General features: G+C 52.9%; 5 protein-coding genes across 5 annotated transcripts; 2 read left to right on the top strand and 3 right to left on the bottom strand.

Moving 5' to 3' along the window:
• Positions 1–279: 279 nt before the first annotated feature.
• On the bottom strand, positions 280–976 carry BZA05DRAFT_122457 (uncharacterized protein). The gene has a single exon (XM_051478699.1). The coding sequence runs from the start codon at positions 866–868 to the stop codon at positions 407–409; it is 462 nt and encodes a 153-aa protein (XP_051337652.1). The 5' UTR covers positions 869–976; the 3' UTR covers positions 280–406.
• Positions 977–1,862: 886 nt separating this feature from the next.
• BZA05DRAFT_404743 (uncharacterized protein) lies at positions 1,863–4,578 on the top strand. The gene is made up of 6 exons (XM_051484342.1): positions 1,863–2,386; positions 2,452–2,683; positions 2,745–2,839; positions 2,917–3,204; positions 3,459–3,637; positions 3,873–4,578. The coding sequence occupies exons 1-6, from the start codon at positions 2,344–2,346 to the stop codon at positions 4,239–4,241; spliced, it is 1,206 nt and encodes a 401-aa protein (XP_051337653.1). The 5' UTR covers positions 1,863–2,343; the 3' UTR covers positions 4,242–4,578.
• On the top strand, positions 4,579–5,828 carry BZA05DRAFT_404744 (6-phosphogluconate dehydrogenase). Its single transcript, XM_051484343.1, has 2 exons — positions 4,579–4,744; positions 4,797–5,828. The coding sequence occupies exons 1-2, from the start codon at positions 4,696–4,698 to the stop codon at positions 5,735–5,737; spliced, it is 990 nt and encodes a 329-aa protein (XP_051337654.1). The 5' UTR covers positions 4,579–4,695; the 3' UTR covers positions 5,738–5,828.
• Positions 5,829–9,231: 3,403 nt separating this feature from the next.
• On the bottom strand, positions 9,232–9,926 carry BZA05DRAFT_122560 (uncharacterized protein). Its single transcript, XM_051478700.1, has one exon. The coding sequence runs from the start codon at positions 9,807–9,809 to the stop codon at positions 9,306–9,308; it is 504 nt and encodes a 167-aa protein (XP_051337655.1). The 5' UTR covers positions 9,810–9,926; the 3' UTR covers positions 9,232–9,305.
• Positions 9,927–10,044: 118 nt separating this feature from the next.
• On the bottom strand, positions 10,045–11,565 carry BZA05DRAFT_340703 (PUA-like domain-containing protein; the record flags this gene model as incomplete). The annotated part of the gene is made up of 1 exon (XM_051480977.1): positions 10,045–11,565. The coding sequence occupies one exon, from the start codon at positions 11,563–11,565 to the stop codon at positions 10,045–10,047; it is 1,521 nt and encodes a 506-aa protein (XP_051337656.1).
• Between the last annotated feature and the right edge of the window lie 2,118 nt (positions 11,566–13,683).

Here is a 13,683-nt window from a genome sequence, read left to right on the forward strand (position 1 = left end):
TGTGCGGCGTCTGGCCATTCGTTCATTCACTCATTCACTCATTCATTCCTTCATTCGGGCCTTCGTTCGGTCCTTCATTCCAGTACGATGCCTGTACTGTGATACCAAGAGTAGTTGGAACTTGGGCTATCCATCCATACGTACATACGTAGAGGGAGATCTGTTCTGTTGGTTTTTTATACCTCTGTATCCATAATCCGATCGCACGAGAAGCTCGACCGTCGCTCGACGTCGGGTTTAAAGCGAAGCTTTCGACGATCCCCGTGGTGGTTGGTAGGTGGTTGGTTCGTGGTTGGTGGTTGGGGGTAGGGGGGGGGGGCGTACGTACGTACGCAAGACACGTCGGGCCCGGGATGAGATGCGATGGTAGCTATTGGACGAATAGTCATCAGCGTAACTGTAGTAGTTATCCATGTGCTGCCAGTTCCTGCATCGCGTCGTGTCTCGGTGCGGGAGCGGAGCGACGCAGCGACGGGGCGGCGGAGACGGGCCTGTCGTGTCGTGTCGTGTCCTGTCGATGGTGGTGGTGGTGTTGCATACCGCCGGCTGGGTACTGGCCGGAGAATGGGCGTGGAAGGGATAGGCGTGGTGGTGATGATGACTGGTCGTGGTCACTGGTCGTCACTGGTGGTGATGGTGACGATGGTGCTGTTTCGGTTACATTCCCGATCTCTAGAGCTCTAGAGAACGACGAGGCCGTGGATGGTGATGATGATGGTGGTTCTGGATATTTGGAATCTGGATGTCTGGATGTCTGGATGTCTAGGATCTGGAATGGATGACAGCCCACCTGGCAGTGACCGACCGACCGAGCGACCGACCTACCGACCAATAATGTTTCCCGGGAAACCTTTTTTTGGACAGGCATCAACCCTCACCCTCAGGCTCAGCGAGTGGACGACTAAACTAAGGATAAGCATAAGGCTCGAGCCAAGCTTGAAGCTCTCAAGCGGGGGCCAAATATAGTCAGATATAGTGTGAATAATGGACGTTGATGATTGGCCGGCCACGGTCCGAAGGCTTACTTGTACACTACAGTAATAATCAGTATGCTTGCTACCGAATGGCAGTACAGTTAGTCACTACTGCCTATTTACTAGTAATAATTAGTAGGAGTAAGTACAATACATTCACGATACGGCCCTCCACGAGACGATCCAAGCTGGCTGGATGGCTTCTCTGCTCGGTGGAGTAACAAGCAAAAAAGTCCCTATCGTACCCAGGGTACTAATTACGGGTCTACGACTCGACTCTCCGCTTTTAGGCATCGCGCCCTCTCGAGTCTTACAGTCTCACAGCCCCCGATGCTACGAATAGTTAACTGCATGACTGATATTCACTGTTCAGCCTTCACCGTGCATATTGAATGGAGGCACTCGCCAATACCCCACAGCCCCCGGTATCTGGACACTGGAGAGAACCGACTGTGCGTGCGAATCCTCCGGTGAACACTCCCTCCGGAATAGATACGGTATCGGTATTCTATTGTCTTTGTCTTTATGATACCTATGAGATGGAGGAAAATAGAAGAAAGAAGGATAGAAAGAAAGATAGAAAGAAAGAAAAAGCCGCTTTCGAAACACCAGGCACCCACCCACCCCTTCGCAACCCCCCATGGATCAGATGCAGGGTCAGCGAATTGCATCTGTCCGTCGTTTTCGATCTTCCCAGGCTTCGCTAGAGTAGACTACATTCCTGGACAGCTGTGGTTACCAGTAGTTAGCTGCAAATTCATCCATCCTTACCATTGTCCCACTCAGCCCTTCCATCTGGCTTTCTTCTTTTCTCTGCCGAGCCCGCCCACACGCCCAGAGTGCCTGCTTAAATCTCGCTGTCCCCCCCTCTTCCCCCCCCCCCCCCCCCCCACCGCCCACGGAAGACTCCTTGGCTTCGTTTGTCGCTTTTTCTATCTCTCGATATAAGACCGAGCACGGTGTCGTCGTTCTCGTCGTCGTTGAAGCCTTCCTCTTCAATCTCAGCAGCTATAACTACCAGTAGTTATATAGTAGGCAGATCGATTCTCTACTACTCCACCCTACTCTAGTTACTCTAGTACTATCAAAGATAGCCCTCTCCTCCAGCCGCCGAGCGACTCGGGAACCAACCAATAGGCCAATCAGATCCAACAGACAGGCGTCCACTTGCATACAGGCCTATTACACACCTCTGTCACCCTTTCTCTTCTTCGATTCTTCTCGTTGCACCTTCCATCGCACCAAGCAACCTCACCTTGCACTCTGAAATTTGTTTCTCGTTCGCATCTGTCGCTCTCTCTCTCTCTCTTCCCAGGGCTGCGGGGAGTTTCGAACAATAAACGACTATCGTCGATTACAACACACAGCAATGGTTTCACTCAGGAGGTCACTGTTCGGCGCGTTGGCACTGGGTGGGTCCTCTGGAACCGCAGTGTTTGAGGCCCGGAATGCGATGCTAACACTGTCCGTCGATTAGCTACCGCAGTACTCGGTCAGGTCTCCAGCTTCTGCGCCTCCGGTGACGGCAACGTATGCGCCGCCGTCAACGTCCCCTCGTCGGGCACCGACACCTATTTCCAGGTGAAGGGATCCACGAATTCTGGATGGGTTGCCATGGGTCTTGGTAGCGCCATGGCGGGCTCGTTGATCTTCGTCGTCTACCCGAATTCCAACGGCAGGAACGTGACCGTTTCCCCGCGTCTGGGAAGGTATGGCTCGGGATCGCTACTTCCGTCTGATCGCTGTCGGTTGGCTTATCTTTTTGCGCAGGGGACACATCGAGCCCCAGTATCAGAGTAGCATCCAGATCACCCTCCTGGGGGGCTCCGGTATCAGCGGCGGCATCATGACGGCCAACTTCAAATGTCAGTTCCTTTGTGCGCGGGAAAGTGGGGAGGAGGAGAAGAAAAAGAAGAAGAAGCTGATGGTGGGGTGGATGCAGGTTCGAATTGTCGCGACAGACTCAGCGTTACCTCGACTCGACAGGACTTCATCTGGGCTGCCGGCCCGGGCACCGAAATCACATCCAACGACCCGTCGGAGACCATCACACAGCACTCGGACAATGGCAACTTCCGTCTCGATCTCGTCAGGGCCACCGGCGGCGATACCACGAACCCGTTCGTGACGGCGAGCGGTGCTTCGCCCACGGATACCAATCAGAACACCACCGGCGGCAGTTCGGTCGCAGCTCCGCAGAGCAAGGCCGACAAAGTTTTGATCGCACATGGTATGCTAGTAGCGATTTCCTCGTACATGTTTTTCCTGTTGTAATATCTTTTCTTCTTTTTCTTTTCACAACCGTGCTTGCTTGAACACGCACACGCACATATCACGCAAGGCTGGCACTTGGAACTGTGATTATATCGCACTACATACATCTGTTATAATGTCGTCGGACCGCTCACTTTTTTTTTAATTGGCTTTTTGCTTTACTTCTGCGGGAATATTTGAATAACCAACTGGTTTGCCGTGCGATTTCAGGTGTAATAATGGCTTTGACATGGGTCATACTCTTCCCTCTGGGGGCTGCCTTCATAAGACTCCTTTCGGGCCGTCTGTCCAATGCGTTTGTGATGCATCGGACTCTTCAGCTCTTCAATGTCCTCCTCGCGATTGTTGGAATGTCCATGGGAATGTGGACTAGCGGGCTCAATGGAACGGTAAGGCTCCCCCCTCCTTTGTTTTTTTGCTTTTGCCGCCAACCAATGTTAGGCCTCCAACTTGGGCGCCACATTTCATTTCTTTTTCGGCTCCCCCCTTTTGGCCCCGCCCAGACCCTTCCTTTAACCAATCATCGGCTCGCGGAAAGGGGCGGGAGTGGGAGAGGGGTTGTTTACCGTGCTCGGGTATCAATCCGCACCTTACAGAACATAAGCTAATCCCTTGTCGCTACAGCACTTCAATCACTTCCACAAATACTTTGGCGTCGTCCTCGTGGGAATGCTGTTCGTGCAGGCAGCTTTGGGACAGCTGCACCACGCTGAGTTCCAACGCACGGGGAAGCGCAGCCCTTGGTCGTATGCGCACATCTGGATGGGCCGCACCGTGATCATTCTTGCCATCATCAACGGCGGAATCGGACTCGGCCCCAGTCTCGCGAACGCTTCCAGCGGACAGATCGCCGCTTACTCGGTCGTCGCAATACTCGTGGTGGTTACATATACCGCTTTCTATCTGCTGCAGCAGAGGGGCAGATCTCTGGAGACGCAGAAGAGGTCGGCCGGGCCACAGAGGAGGAGGTCGACGGGAACGCAGAGGAGGTAGGATGCGGGACGCAACAAGTTACGCAACGTTAATGATTAATAATGGCTGCGGGGAGTTTTTTATTCTTTTTTTCTTTATGGGGAATTCGTTCTGGTTTATTGCTTTATTCCGGGCAAAGGGATGGCTGGTGGCTTAGATATCAATTGGGGGTTTTTTTTGGTTATCTACCGGTGATGATCGCATGAATAATTTCTTCTGGTTGGGTTTTATTTGTAAAAATGATTGCTCTTTACGCTTCACATGCCCCTACATACGTGCGGGATCACTGCCGATCCAGGTATGGTACCGCGGTTACGGACAAATAGCGGGGAGTGGGGTAACTAAGTCAGGTACCGTTTATCAAGCAACCTTAACGTTACTCTATTTCACTATCGATGTCGAACGTGGACTGACTTTTAAACGAGCACGAGCACGACCAAACCCCACCAGTGACCACCTGAACACCAATACCGCGATGTCCGACTCCAACTCCGGCCTCAACATCCTCTTCCTCGGCGGCGGGTGTACACTCCCCCCTCCCATACCGCTCCCGCACCTCCACTAACCAATCCCCAGCAATCGGCGCCATCTACGCCTTCCTCCTCTCGCGCTCCCCTCGCGGGCACACGATAACGGTCGCCGTGCGCAGCGCGTACCCAATCGTGTCGACGGTGGGGTACAGTATCTCCAGCGTTCTGCTGGGGGAGCACACGTACCTCCCGTCACGGGTGATCTCGTCACCTTCGCAACTCGCGCCCAGCGAAGCGTTCGACTACATCTTCATCACGACGAAAGCGACCTCTGGGCCACTGCCACTACACGGGTACCCGCTCTCCGCCAGCACCACCATCGTCCTGATCCAAAACGGCATTGGCATCGAGGAGCCGTACGTCGCCGCGTTCCCCGGTGTCCCCATCGTCAGCGGCGTGGCGTACATTGCCGCCGCGCAGCCGTCGCCAGGGAGGATAGTGCAGTCGACCGTATCGATGAGCCTGCAGGTGGGCGTGTACCCTGCGCGCGGCGGCGCGGGGGAAGAGGATCTTGGCGCGCTGGTGGGCACACTGAACGCCGCGGGGATCGCGTGCGTCGCACTGCAGGACCTGCAGGGCGCGCGGTGGCGGAAGCTGCTGTTCAACGCGTGCTATGCGACGGTGTGTGCGGTGACGGGGCTGGATACGCACGAGGCGATGGCGGTGTCGGGGGCGCTGATCACGGGGCTCGCGGAGGAGGTCAGACTAGCAGCCAATGCGGCCGGGACAGTGATGAAGCGAGAGGAGGTAGACAGGTTCTTTAATAAGACCGAGGGACTGAAGATGGTGCCCAGCATGCTGCAGGATAGAATCGCGGGAAGGGAGATGGAGGTCCGTGCCCTGTGTGGGAATGTGGTGGCGATTGCGAGGGAGTTTGGCGTCGTGGTGCCGAAGATGGAGGCTGTCTGGGAGGCACTGAAGGGCATTAATCGCTTGTTGGAACTGGAACGGGCGGGAAAGGCGGCGGGGACGGGGAGTACGCTCTAGAAAGGAGGCAGGGGGGATGTAGATAGATGAGGTTGCTAGACTACTAACTAACTGGCTGGTTTATGTGCATGCTCGTATCGTAAAAAAAGATAGCCATGACATTGAACGCTGACATGTAACACTACTAAGCTTCTCGGCTACTTAGCCAGCCCTACACAAGCGGCTTGCCACTGCTCCGATATGTAGATCACAGGCAAGGTATATACAGAGATTGGAAACCAATGGCAAGAGCAAGTCACACGGACGCACTCGCAAAAGTGATTGACCATGATCCAGAAACTCCCTCGGAAGCCGATTCGAGTCGGTTGCCCATGAACCTTACTATCCGTGTATTGGCATGGAATGGCCGGTACATAAGAGCACCGAGAGCGAGTGGGTGAACAAGATGTACTATGAAGTGTAGCTACGATTCAAATGCGTCCATTGAAAATATACTCCGCACAGCAGCACCGCCAGCCATTTCACCGCCTCGATACTGGTATCCTTTTCCAACTAAGTAGTTGCGGATACTAGCCCGTCTCCTGAGCACTCCAGGCTCCATCTCAGGACATCCAATGTATCGTCCCCCCTCTCCCATACTGCAGTGACGGATTGAAATCTCCGCTCCACTTCAAGCCCGCCCGGGTACTGAGAGGCCCTAGATGGGGGGTAGTTATGGAAAGAGAATTCAATCAATCGTAGAAGAGCGGCCTATCAACAGGAAGCTCAAGAAAATGTAGAGATCGCAACACAGAAAATATAACGACACAGAGCAGTGAGTAAAAAATAGATGCAGAGAAAAGAAAAACAGAAACAAGCACTTAGAAAGACAACTGGTCGCCACAGGTCAGCGAAGGTCCAGCCTCGAAGACAGAGAAACTCACCTAAGGCGTGCTACGTCCTGTCCCTCACTACCCCCACTTATCGTCCCGATTCCCGAGCGAGGTCGCGAATTCCGACGACGAACCTCTGCATCTCAATGGCGGATTTCCGCCAAGCTGCGAGACAAGGAGTCCCAAGACCCTAACCCCACAGACAGGATGTTCGTTGAGGTTTGGAATGCTGTGAATTGAGTGCTTCGGCCTCCACCAATTTCGCAGTTCGGCTTCCCCGGGAGCCGTGGCTCATCGATGAATGGTTGCAGTACTCATTCCAGTCGATTTTGGGCATTTCCACCAAGTTGGGTTGGTCGAGGAGGGGCCTTGAGGCCCGTCGGAAGGGATCAATGACGTCGGCAGCTATTCCCCAGTTGCCTCATTCATTCGCAGTGCATTGATGTTGTCACCTGCTTGCTTCCTGCGATACTTTCGCAGGAAGCACCGCCCGGGAGCCGGGGCTCCTCGGTGGGTTGTGGTGCTCATTCCGCTAATCATAGTCGAGTCGAGTCAGCGATCAACGCCCAAGTGCCAACATCAATCTGTTCTGTTCCAGCATGAGGACTTACTGTCCGTCTCCGAATCTGTCCGGGCCCGACTATGTCAGCGAGCATGTATGCTCGCTCAAGCCACCATAAACAGTGGTGGCCGGGCTACCGCCCGCGGTGGCACATGGTGTTGTTGGGGGAATTCGCAGGGCGCAGGGCGCGGCGCAAATTCGTGCGCGGTGGTGGTTAGGGAAGGCACTCATGTGCTGTGCAGGAATGAGCTGTGTGGTGGGATTTCTGGCGGTATGTTTTATTTGTAGTGTGGAGTGTGGATAGTGGAGTGTGGAGTGTGAAGTGAAGAGTATGAAGTGAAGAGTGTGAATTGTGGATCAAGCGGGGTGGATTGTGGAGTGTGAAGTGAAGAGTGTGAAGTGCGGAGGGGGATGTGGGTTTTGTGGATTGTTGTGTGCGGGATGTGACGTGTGGATTGTTGTGTGGGGTTTATTGTGTGTGGTTTGTGGAGTGATGGTAGTGGATTCGTACGTCCAACCAAACTTGGTAACGGTCTTTTGAGGGTGTTTGATACCTGCGGTTACGACGTAGCCCGGGAAGGAAAGCGGCGAAGATGAAGGATAATAGAGAAGTTGAGGTTCTACATATTCAACTTCGAAGAATCATCTTATGTCTTCTCTGCCACTACAGACTACATATCATATCTCCAATGTTCGGATCCACTGATCTGACTACCTGGACACTCCTCCTATCTTATCTGTCCCCCATCGATCCTACATTTCGCTCCTCTCATGGTGGTGATAACAAGTTGTTATGGAAATATGTCCAACATGTCGTAGTAGCAGTCCAAGCTGATACACAACTGAGGTGTCGATGCAACAGTGCGAAGCACCCAGATTCATTAAGGTATATTCTGAGCGGGTTTTAGAATTACATAGAGGTTTGCACTTTTGCGTGAAATCGTAACAGATCTTTATTTTGCTTTTCGGTGGTAACCACCTTGAGATCTGTAAGATACAAAGATGCCGCCTCTCTCCCCTTTACATGGGAACTACAGAGGGAAGCTCAATCACCTCTACTATCTGGCTTTTCCCGACAGTCCTCTGCCCATCTTCTGCTTCATCAAATTCCTTCCTGCGTCGGTCTTTTTCTCCTCTTCCGATTCATCAGCGCCAGAACTCGATCGTCCACGGCCGTCCGCCACCAAGCCTTGGACAAAACCCTGATTTCGAGCGTGTACCTTAGGTGTCCAAGTCGAAATACTGCTCCTTCTCACAGCAACAGCGTGAGGAAGACTAAGCAATTTTGTGCGCTGTACTGGCCAAAGGTATAGGTAGTTGATCCCCACACAAAACATATCATTATTAGTATATCTCACTCGCGTATCTGCAAACGGCTACTATAGTGAATGCCCTTATTGGGTCGAGTGATCAGAATATTATCACGTGATATCGACCGTGAGGACGGGGACCGACCCGTCTGTCCCGTCCGGACGATGGAGAACACTGTGTGCGGGATCGTAAACAAAAGTGGGAATGGTGAGTGCACATGGCATACCTAGGTACATAATGTACTACCTATGCGCGATGTTGATCTGCCGCCGAGGGCTGAGATGAAGTTTATTGAGTGTTGAGTGTTGCGTGTTGCGTGTTACGTGTTGCATGTTGTGGGAGTGGAGTGGAGTGGACTGAAGTGGAGGCCGGAGGGGAGGGGAGGGAAGGGGAGTAGGGTGAAGTAACGGACTGACGGACGTAGCCCCGTGAGACTGATACCGCAGCGACGAAGATCCCGCACCCCCCACCGTGAAAGTATCCCCGAGTGATACACCATGCCCTGCCCGAGGTCGATCTCCCACCTCCCCCACCCCCCCCCCACCTCTCCCACCTCTCCAACCTTTGTGTATGTTCGGTCCGATCTTCGTTAGTCAAGCAGATGTATACCATCTCGGCGTGGCCACGCTGTAGTTAAGTTCGAGGGCACCGGTGAGTCAGTGAGTCGGTGACCGACCGGACAGAACGGCGGGTGGAGGAGAGTCGAGACAACCATTCCCGCACTCTACTGTAGCGCTGAGCTCATTGCGCTCGAGAGTGGAGATTCTCTTCATGGCCTGGGCTGCTCACATCACATCGTTCCATCAAGATGATAGGAATACCCCAAGCCATCAATTCACCGCCCATCCCCCATCCGCCCATGACCTCAACAGTCAAGTAAAATCTAATGTACAGTACAGCTAAAGAAAAGAACGAAAGGCCAATGGTACATATGAAGAATACTGAAGGTAAAAAAATATGGACAGAAAAGAAAAGAAACGAAAGAAAAAAAACGTAAGAAACAAATCCCTTGAAGAAAAGAAGAGAAAGAAAATTCAAATGCAGGTAATTCCCCCCCATAACGCCATATCCCCGACCGACCCGTGTGCGCGCGCGAAACCAACGAGAAGCAAAGCAAACAAGCAAGCAAGCAGTTCTTTTTCCTGAAAATGGACAGAAAATGGACTCGAAACAAAAACAAAATGACTTGAAAGGAAATTCGCGACGGTGTAAAATCTTGTGAGAAACCGGAAAGAAATTGAAAATGAAGATGGAACCGAACCCCCTGAATAGCAAAGCATGGTAAGAATAAACACCTGTAATGAATGAAAGAAGCTGAAGGGTATACCGCAGTATGTAATGAAGTCACCGTATCAACACCACCACAGAACCCCAGCCGAAGCGTCATGGTAAGAGGAAAGAAAAAGAAAAAAAAGAAAACCGAAAACCGAAGAAAAAAACAAAGGGAAATGTGTCGCAGTAATCGTGTCGGATCCGGAACGGTAGGCGTATCATCAGACGTGCGAAAGTATCCATGAAACCAAGCACCCGATGAGGAGGACAAGAACGGATAGTCAGAGGACCGTGCAGTTCGGCGCGGAAGCCCTTCAAGACGTCAGATGTATCCAATGAGTCCCGGTAAGTTAAACCCACCACCTGATTCGTTCTATGTTGTTGATCCATTGGACGGTGATGAACAGCCGTTCTCGGACGCTCTGGGAGCAGATGAGGCGGTACTTTTCTTGATCGACGATGGGGAGAATGGATGCGACCCAGTAGGGAAGCAGGGTGGGGTCTTCCGGTCGAAGACCGAAGGTGAGCAGGACATTCGGGGACGCCCACGGCGAATTTATCGATATCATGCGATCACAGAAGTCGGCGCAGATCCGGAAGGCGTCCATGGTGGTTTGGCCAGGAGCTAGGGGAGAGGAATGCGGATGTCCCAGGTTCACGCCTAGGCACGACTGTTCGAACGCTTCCTCGTCCGCCAGAGGAAAGTCGTCAACTCGTTCCACTTTGGCGATGAGGTAATCATCGCGGTAACCCCACTTCCTGATTTTGAACTTCGATACGCCGACCGTCCAAATATGGCTGCGACCGTCGGCATAAACTTGGATGGATTCAATTTGGAGCATCGTTCCATACTCCATGAATGGAGTCCCCTCCGCGTCTCCTACCCCGTTGCTAACGAAGTTCGGAAGCACCATTCCGAACAGTTTGTCCCCTTCCCACGCCCGTTGGATCATCAACCGATACCGAGCCTCGAATATGAACAACGGTGTCGGCATTGAAGGGAAGGAACTGGCGCAAACGAATATTGGGGTCGTAAGGTCGTCCGCCTCGTCTTGAGGTTCAGCCGTGGTGTTGCTGGTGGCTCTATCAGCCAGCTCGCCCGGACATAGAACGACAAGGATCTCGGTAAGTCTTTTGTTGCTGGACTTTGCCGGTATATGTGACGGCAGTTGTAATTTCGTACGGCAAGACGGACAATGTAGCGAATGGGCTAGGACTTTCTGTATGCATTGCCGACAGAACGTATGGCCACATTGCGTCGTAACCGGGTCCACCAGCAGAGCGTAACAGACTTGGCACTCCATCTCAGAGCAAGCGGCCTCCTTGATAGCCGCGAGGAGCTGGTGATCCGTTCCATCACCTTCCTTCTCCTCGTCGAACTCGATCTCCTCGTCGTAAGCCAATCGGCCGTCCTTCGCCAAGACATAGAGCGATCGTAATCGACCGAACCGCTTCTCCTGGGAGGAGTCGTCGGAGCCCATCTTCCCACTTGCCAGCACACTGTTGAAATGCTCGACAACCTTCGCGAGCGTCACGTCCACGCCGCAATCCGCCAACGCATGTTCCTTCCGACAATCCCCGACAGCCGGACAAATGAATCCCAGCTTCCTCTCCGGCAGATCCGGATAGCTCACACCACGGCGGACATAAGCTTCTGGCAGACAGCCCCGACAGGCGATATTTCCACACGGCAACGCCATGGGATGACGGAGGGGCAGTGAACAGATGCTGCACTGCACCAAACGCACAATCTCTCGTGCATCCCGAAATGGATCGAATCCATTCGGGCATGGTTGCCGTTGTTGCTGTTGCTGAGAACCACTAGTCTCGGACGCGGACTGGCCGGCCCCGACGCCTTCTGCGGACGTCATTGTGCCGGTGATTATTTTTTTGGTGGGTGATCGGGATATATCTCTCCCGGATGCACGCGAGAACCACGATGTCATTACAGAGCGGAAAAAGAGTTGTCGGACCGAAGCGAACGCAGAGGTACCGAGAGATTGAAAGGTGGAAAGTCTGTAATGCGTAAGAAAATGTCCAGTATAGCTTTGGTATCTCGTTTATCTTTCAAGGAAGCTATGGGATCAAGTTCACGATTTGTGTTGAGAAGAAGCATGGAAATATCGTGATGTTTTTTATTTTTCAAGTTTCCAGGTACTTTCCTGGATGAGAACCAGGACGGGGGAGGGAGGGTGGAGATGTGTAAGCGGTGACATACCTGGGGTGGGTTTGGCCGAGCCAAAAGGTGGCTAGGGACCTTGAAGGTAAATGGTCGAGAGTAGTGGGTTTCCAAGGAGTCGCAGTAGTGGTTGAAGAGCGTTACTTTCTGCAGGGAGCTATCGACAAGGTGCGTTGTTGGAGGGTGGGGAGGAGTGGGGTTGAATATGTAGGAACAGCAAGAGAAAGAAGGAATACTATCCGGGGGCTGGGTGGGGGGGTGTGAAAGGGGAGCGAGGGTTTCGTAGGAACTGTTGTTGTGGTTTGTGGTTGTTGTAGTGGGGGAGGGAGGGGGTGTGTGAAGGTGTCTGGAGGAGGAGGGCAGTGGAATGGTTAAGAAGGATGGCCTAGAGAATTGTTCGAACTTGACTACCCTGAAGGGTTTCTTTTCCATATGTATGATATATCGTTTTATCCTATGTAATATGCTGGATGACTGCCTACTCTATGCACCGGCGATCTACTACTATGGGTGGGCCAATATGATCGGGGTTCAAGCGGCGGAGGATTGTAGGTAGTCGAAGTGGGTTTTGACCCGGCTGGAGTTGCTGATGAGGTGGGTGGGTGGCCGTGGCAGTCAGTAGTGGATGATCGAAGCAGCAGCAGCGCGGCCAACCACATGGTGGAGGGGTATGGTGTAGAGGCGGCGGCGGCGGATGAGAAGCAACGGAGAACCGCAGAATATGATAACCAGTGCTAGTTAGTGGCGGAGTACGTATGCGTACTCCTAGGAGGACGAGTGTCAGGTGGGCGCTTCACGCTTGGGAAGGCAGAATACTCTAGACATAGAAGGTGCGGAGAAGGCATTGAGCAGCAGACGACGCTGAGCAGAAGACGACGACTCCGGGAAGGAGACGATTGCGCATAGAAAGCGACCATCAGAAAGCGACCATCATCGTTCTTTCTCTTCGTCTTCCCTGCGCGGAATGGCAAGGTAGTTGGATCATGCAGAGTCGTCCTGTAGTGCATAACTGAGTTGTGGCGCCGGGAAAATGTGAGATTACAACTAAAGCCCGAGATCGGCCACCTCGAGAGATCTCGACGTGCGATCTCGAACACACCGCTGCATCTTGTTTGCACGTCGCCCATTTCCTCAGCCTTGTCTTCTTCTGCGCCCCTTCTTATTCTTCAGCCTTGTATTCTGCTGCCCAACCCCCTTCTTCACCCTATCTTCTCCTGTCTAACCCTTTCCTCCTCCTCCAGGACGTCGGTAATCAAGCTCTCGTTCGGACGCCTACCGAGCTGTGGCTGCATGTGAGTACATGGAATCCCCAAGCCCAGCCGATCTCGCAAGCCCACGCCCATCATCATCGCTCCGGCGTCCGCAGGACCGCAGCTGCCATTCGTACATACATTTACAGACATCTATTACTAGTAGTACCCACGTCTGCGACTAGGCAGAGTATCTACCGTAGATACGCTTAGGCACCAACCAACCTAACCCATCCCTCCGCTCCCCGGTCGATTCGCGCGCAAAGTCAACTAGAGATACAGCCCGACAGCACTCCGAAAAAGATAGAAGACCAGAGTAAAGTCGATATAGTAATTGCATAGTGCTGAGTTAGACGCAGCCTCGCCTTGCGCCAATCAGTAAAATATCATCCGGTAACCGAGTATCGTCTTCTTCCCTCAATCTCCGGATACATCGTGTGTGTGTGTGTATGTCTCCGTGTGTGTGTGTGTGTGCGCCGTGTCGAGTCGTGTCGTGGTGTATGTGCCCCTTGTTGCAGCTTGCGTGTATGTGTATGTACTCTGTCTGTCTATCTACCCCA

This window comes from Tricharina praecox (assembly GCF_024521635.1).
Source record: "Tricharina praecox strain CBS 144465 chromosome Unknown BZA05scaffold_20, whole genome shotgun sequence".
Classification (NCBI taxonomy): domain Eukaryota; kingdom Fungi; phylum Ascomycota; class Pezizomycetes; order Pezizales; family Pyronemataceae; genus Tricharina; species Tricharina praecox.

Coding starts and splice junctions, on each gene's coding strand:
- BZA05DRAFT_122457 (XM_051478699.1), bottom strand. CDS start 868: ATGCCTGTCCAAAAAAAGGTTTCCCGGGAAACATTATTGGTCGGTAGG.
- BZA05DRAFT_404743 (XM_051484342.1), top strand. CDS start 2,344: ATGGTTTCACTCAGGAGGTCACTGTTCGGCGCGTTGGCACTGG. Junction 2,684..2,744: donor GTTTCCCCGCGTCTGGGAAG/GTATGGCTCGGG, acceptor CTTTTTGCGCAG/GGGACACATCGAGCCCCAGT. Junction 3,638..3,872: donor CTAGCGGGCTCAATGGAACG/GTAAGGCTCCCC, acceptor TTGTCGCTACAG/CACTTCAATCACTTCCACAA.
- BZA05DRAFT_404744 (XM_051484343.1), top strand. CDS start 4,696: ATGTCCGACTCCAACTCCGGCCTCAACATCCTCTTCCTCGGCGGCGGG. Junction 4,745..4,796: donor CCTCTTCCTCGGCGGCGGGT/GTACACTCCCCC, acceptor ACCAATCCCCAG/CAATCGGCGCCATCTACGCC.
- BZA05DRAFT_122560 (XM_051478700.1), bottom strand. CDS start 9,809: ATGACGCTTCGGCTGGGGTTCTGTGGTGGTGTTGATACGGTGACTTCA.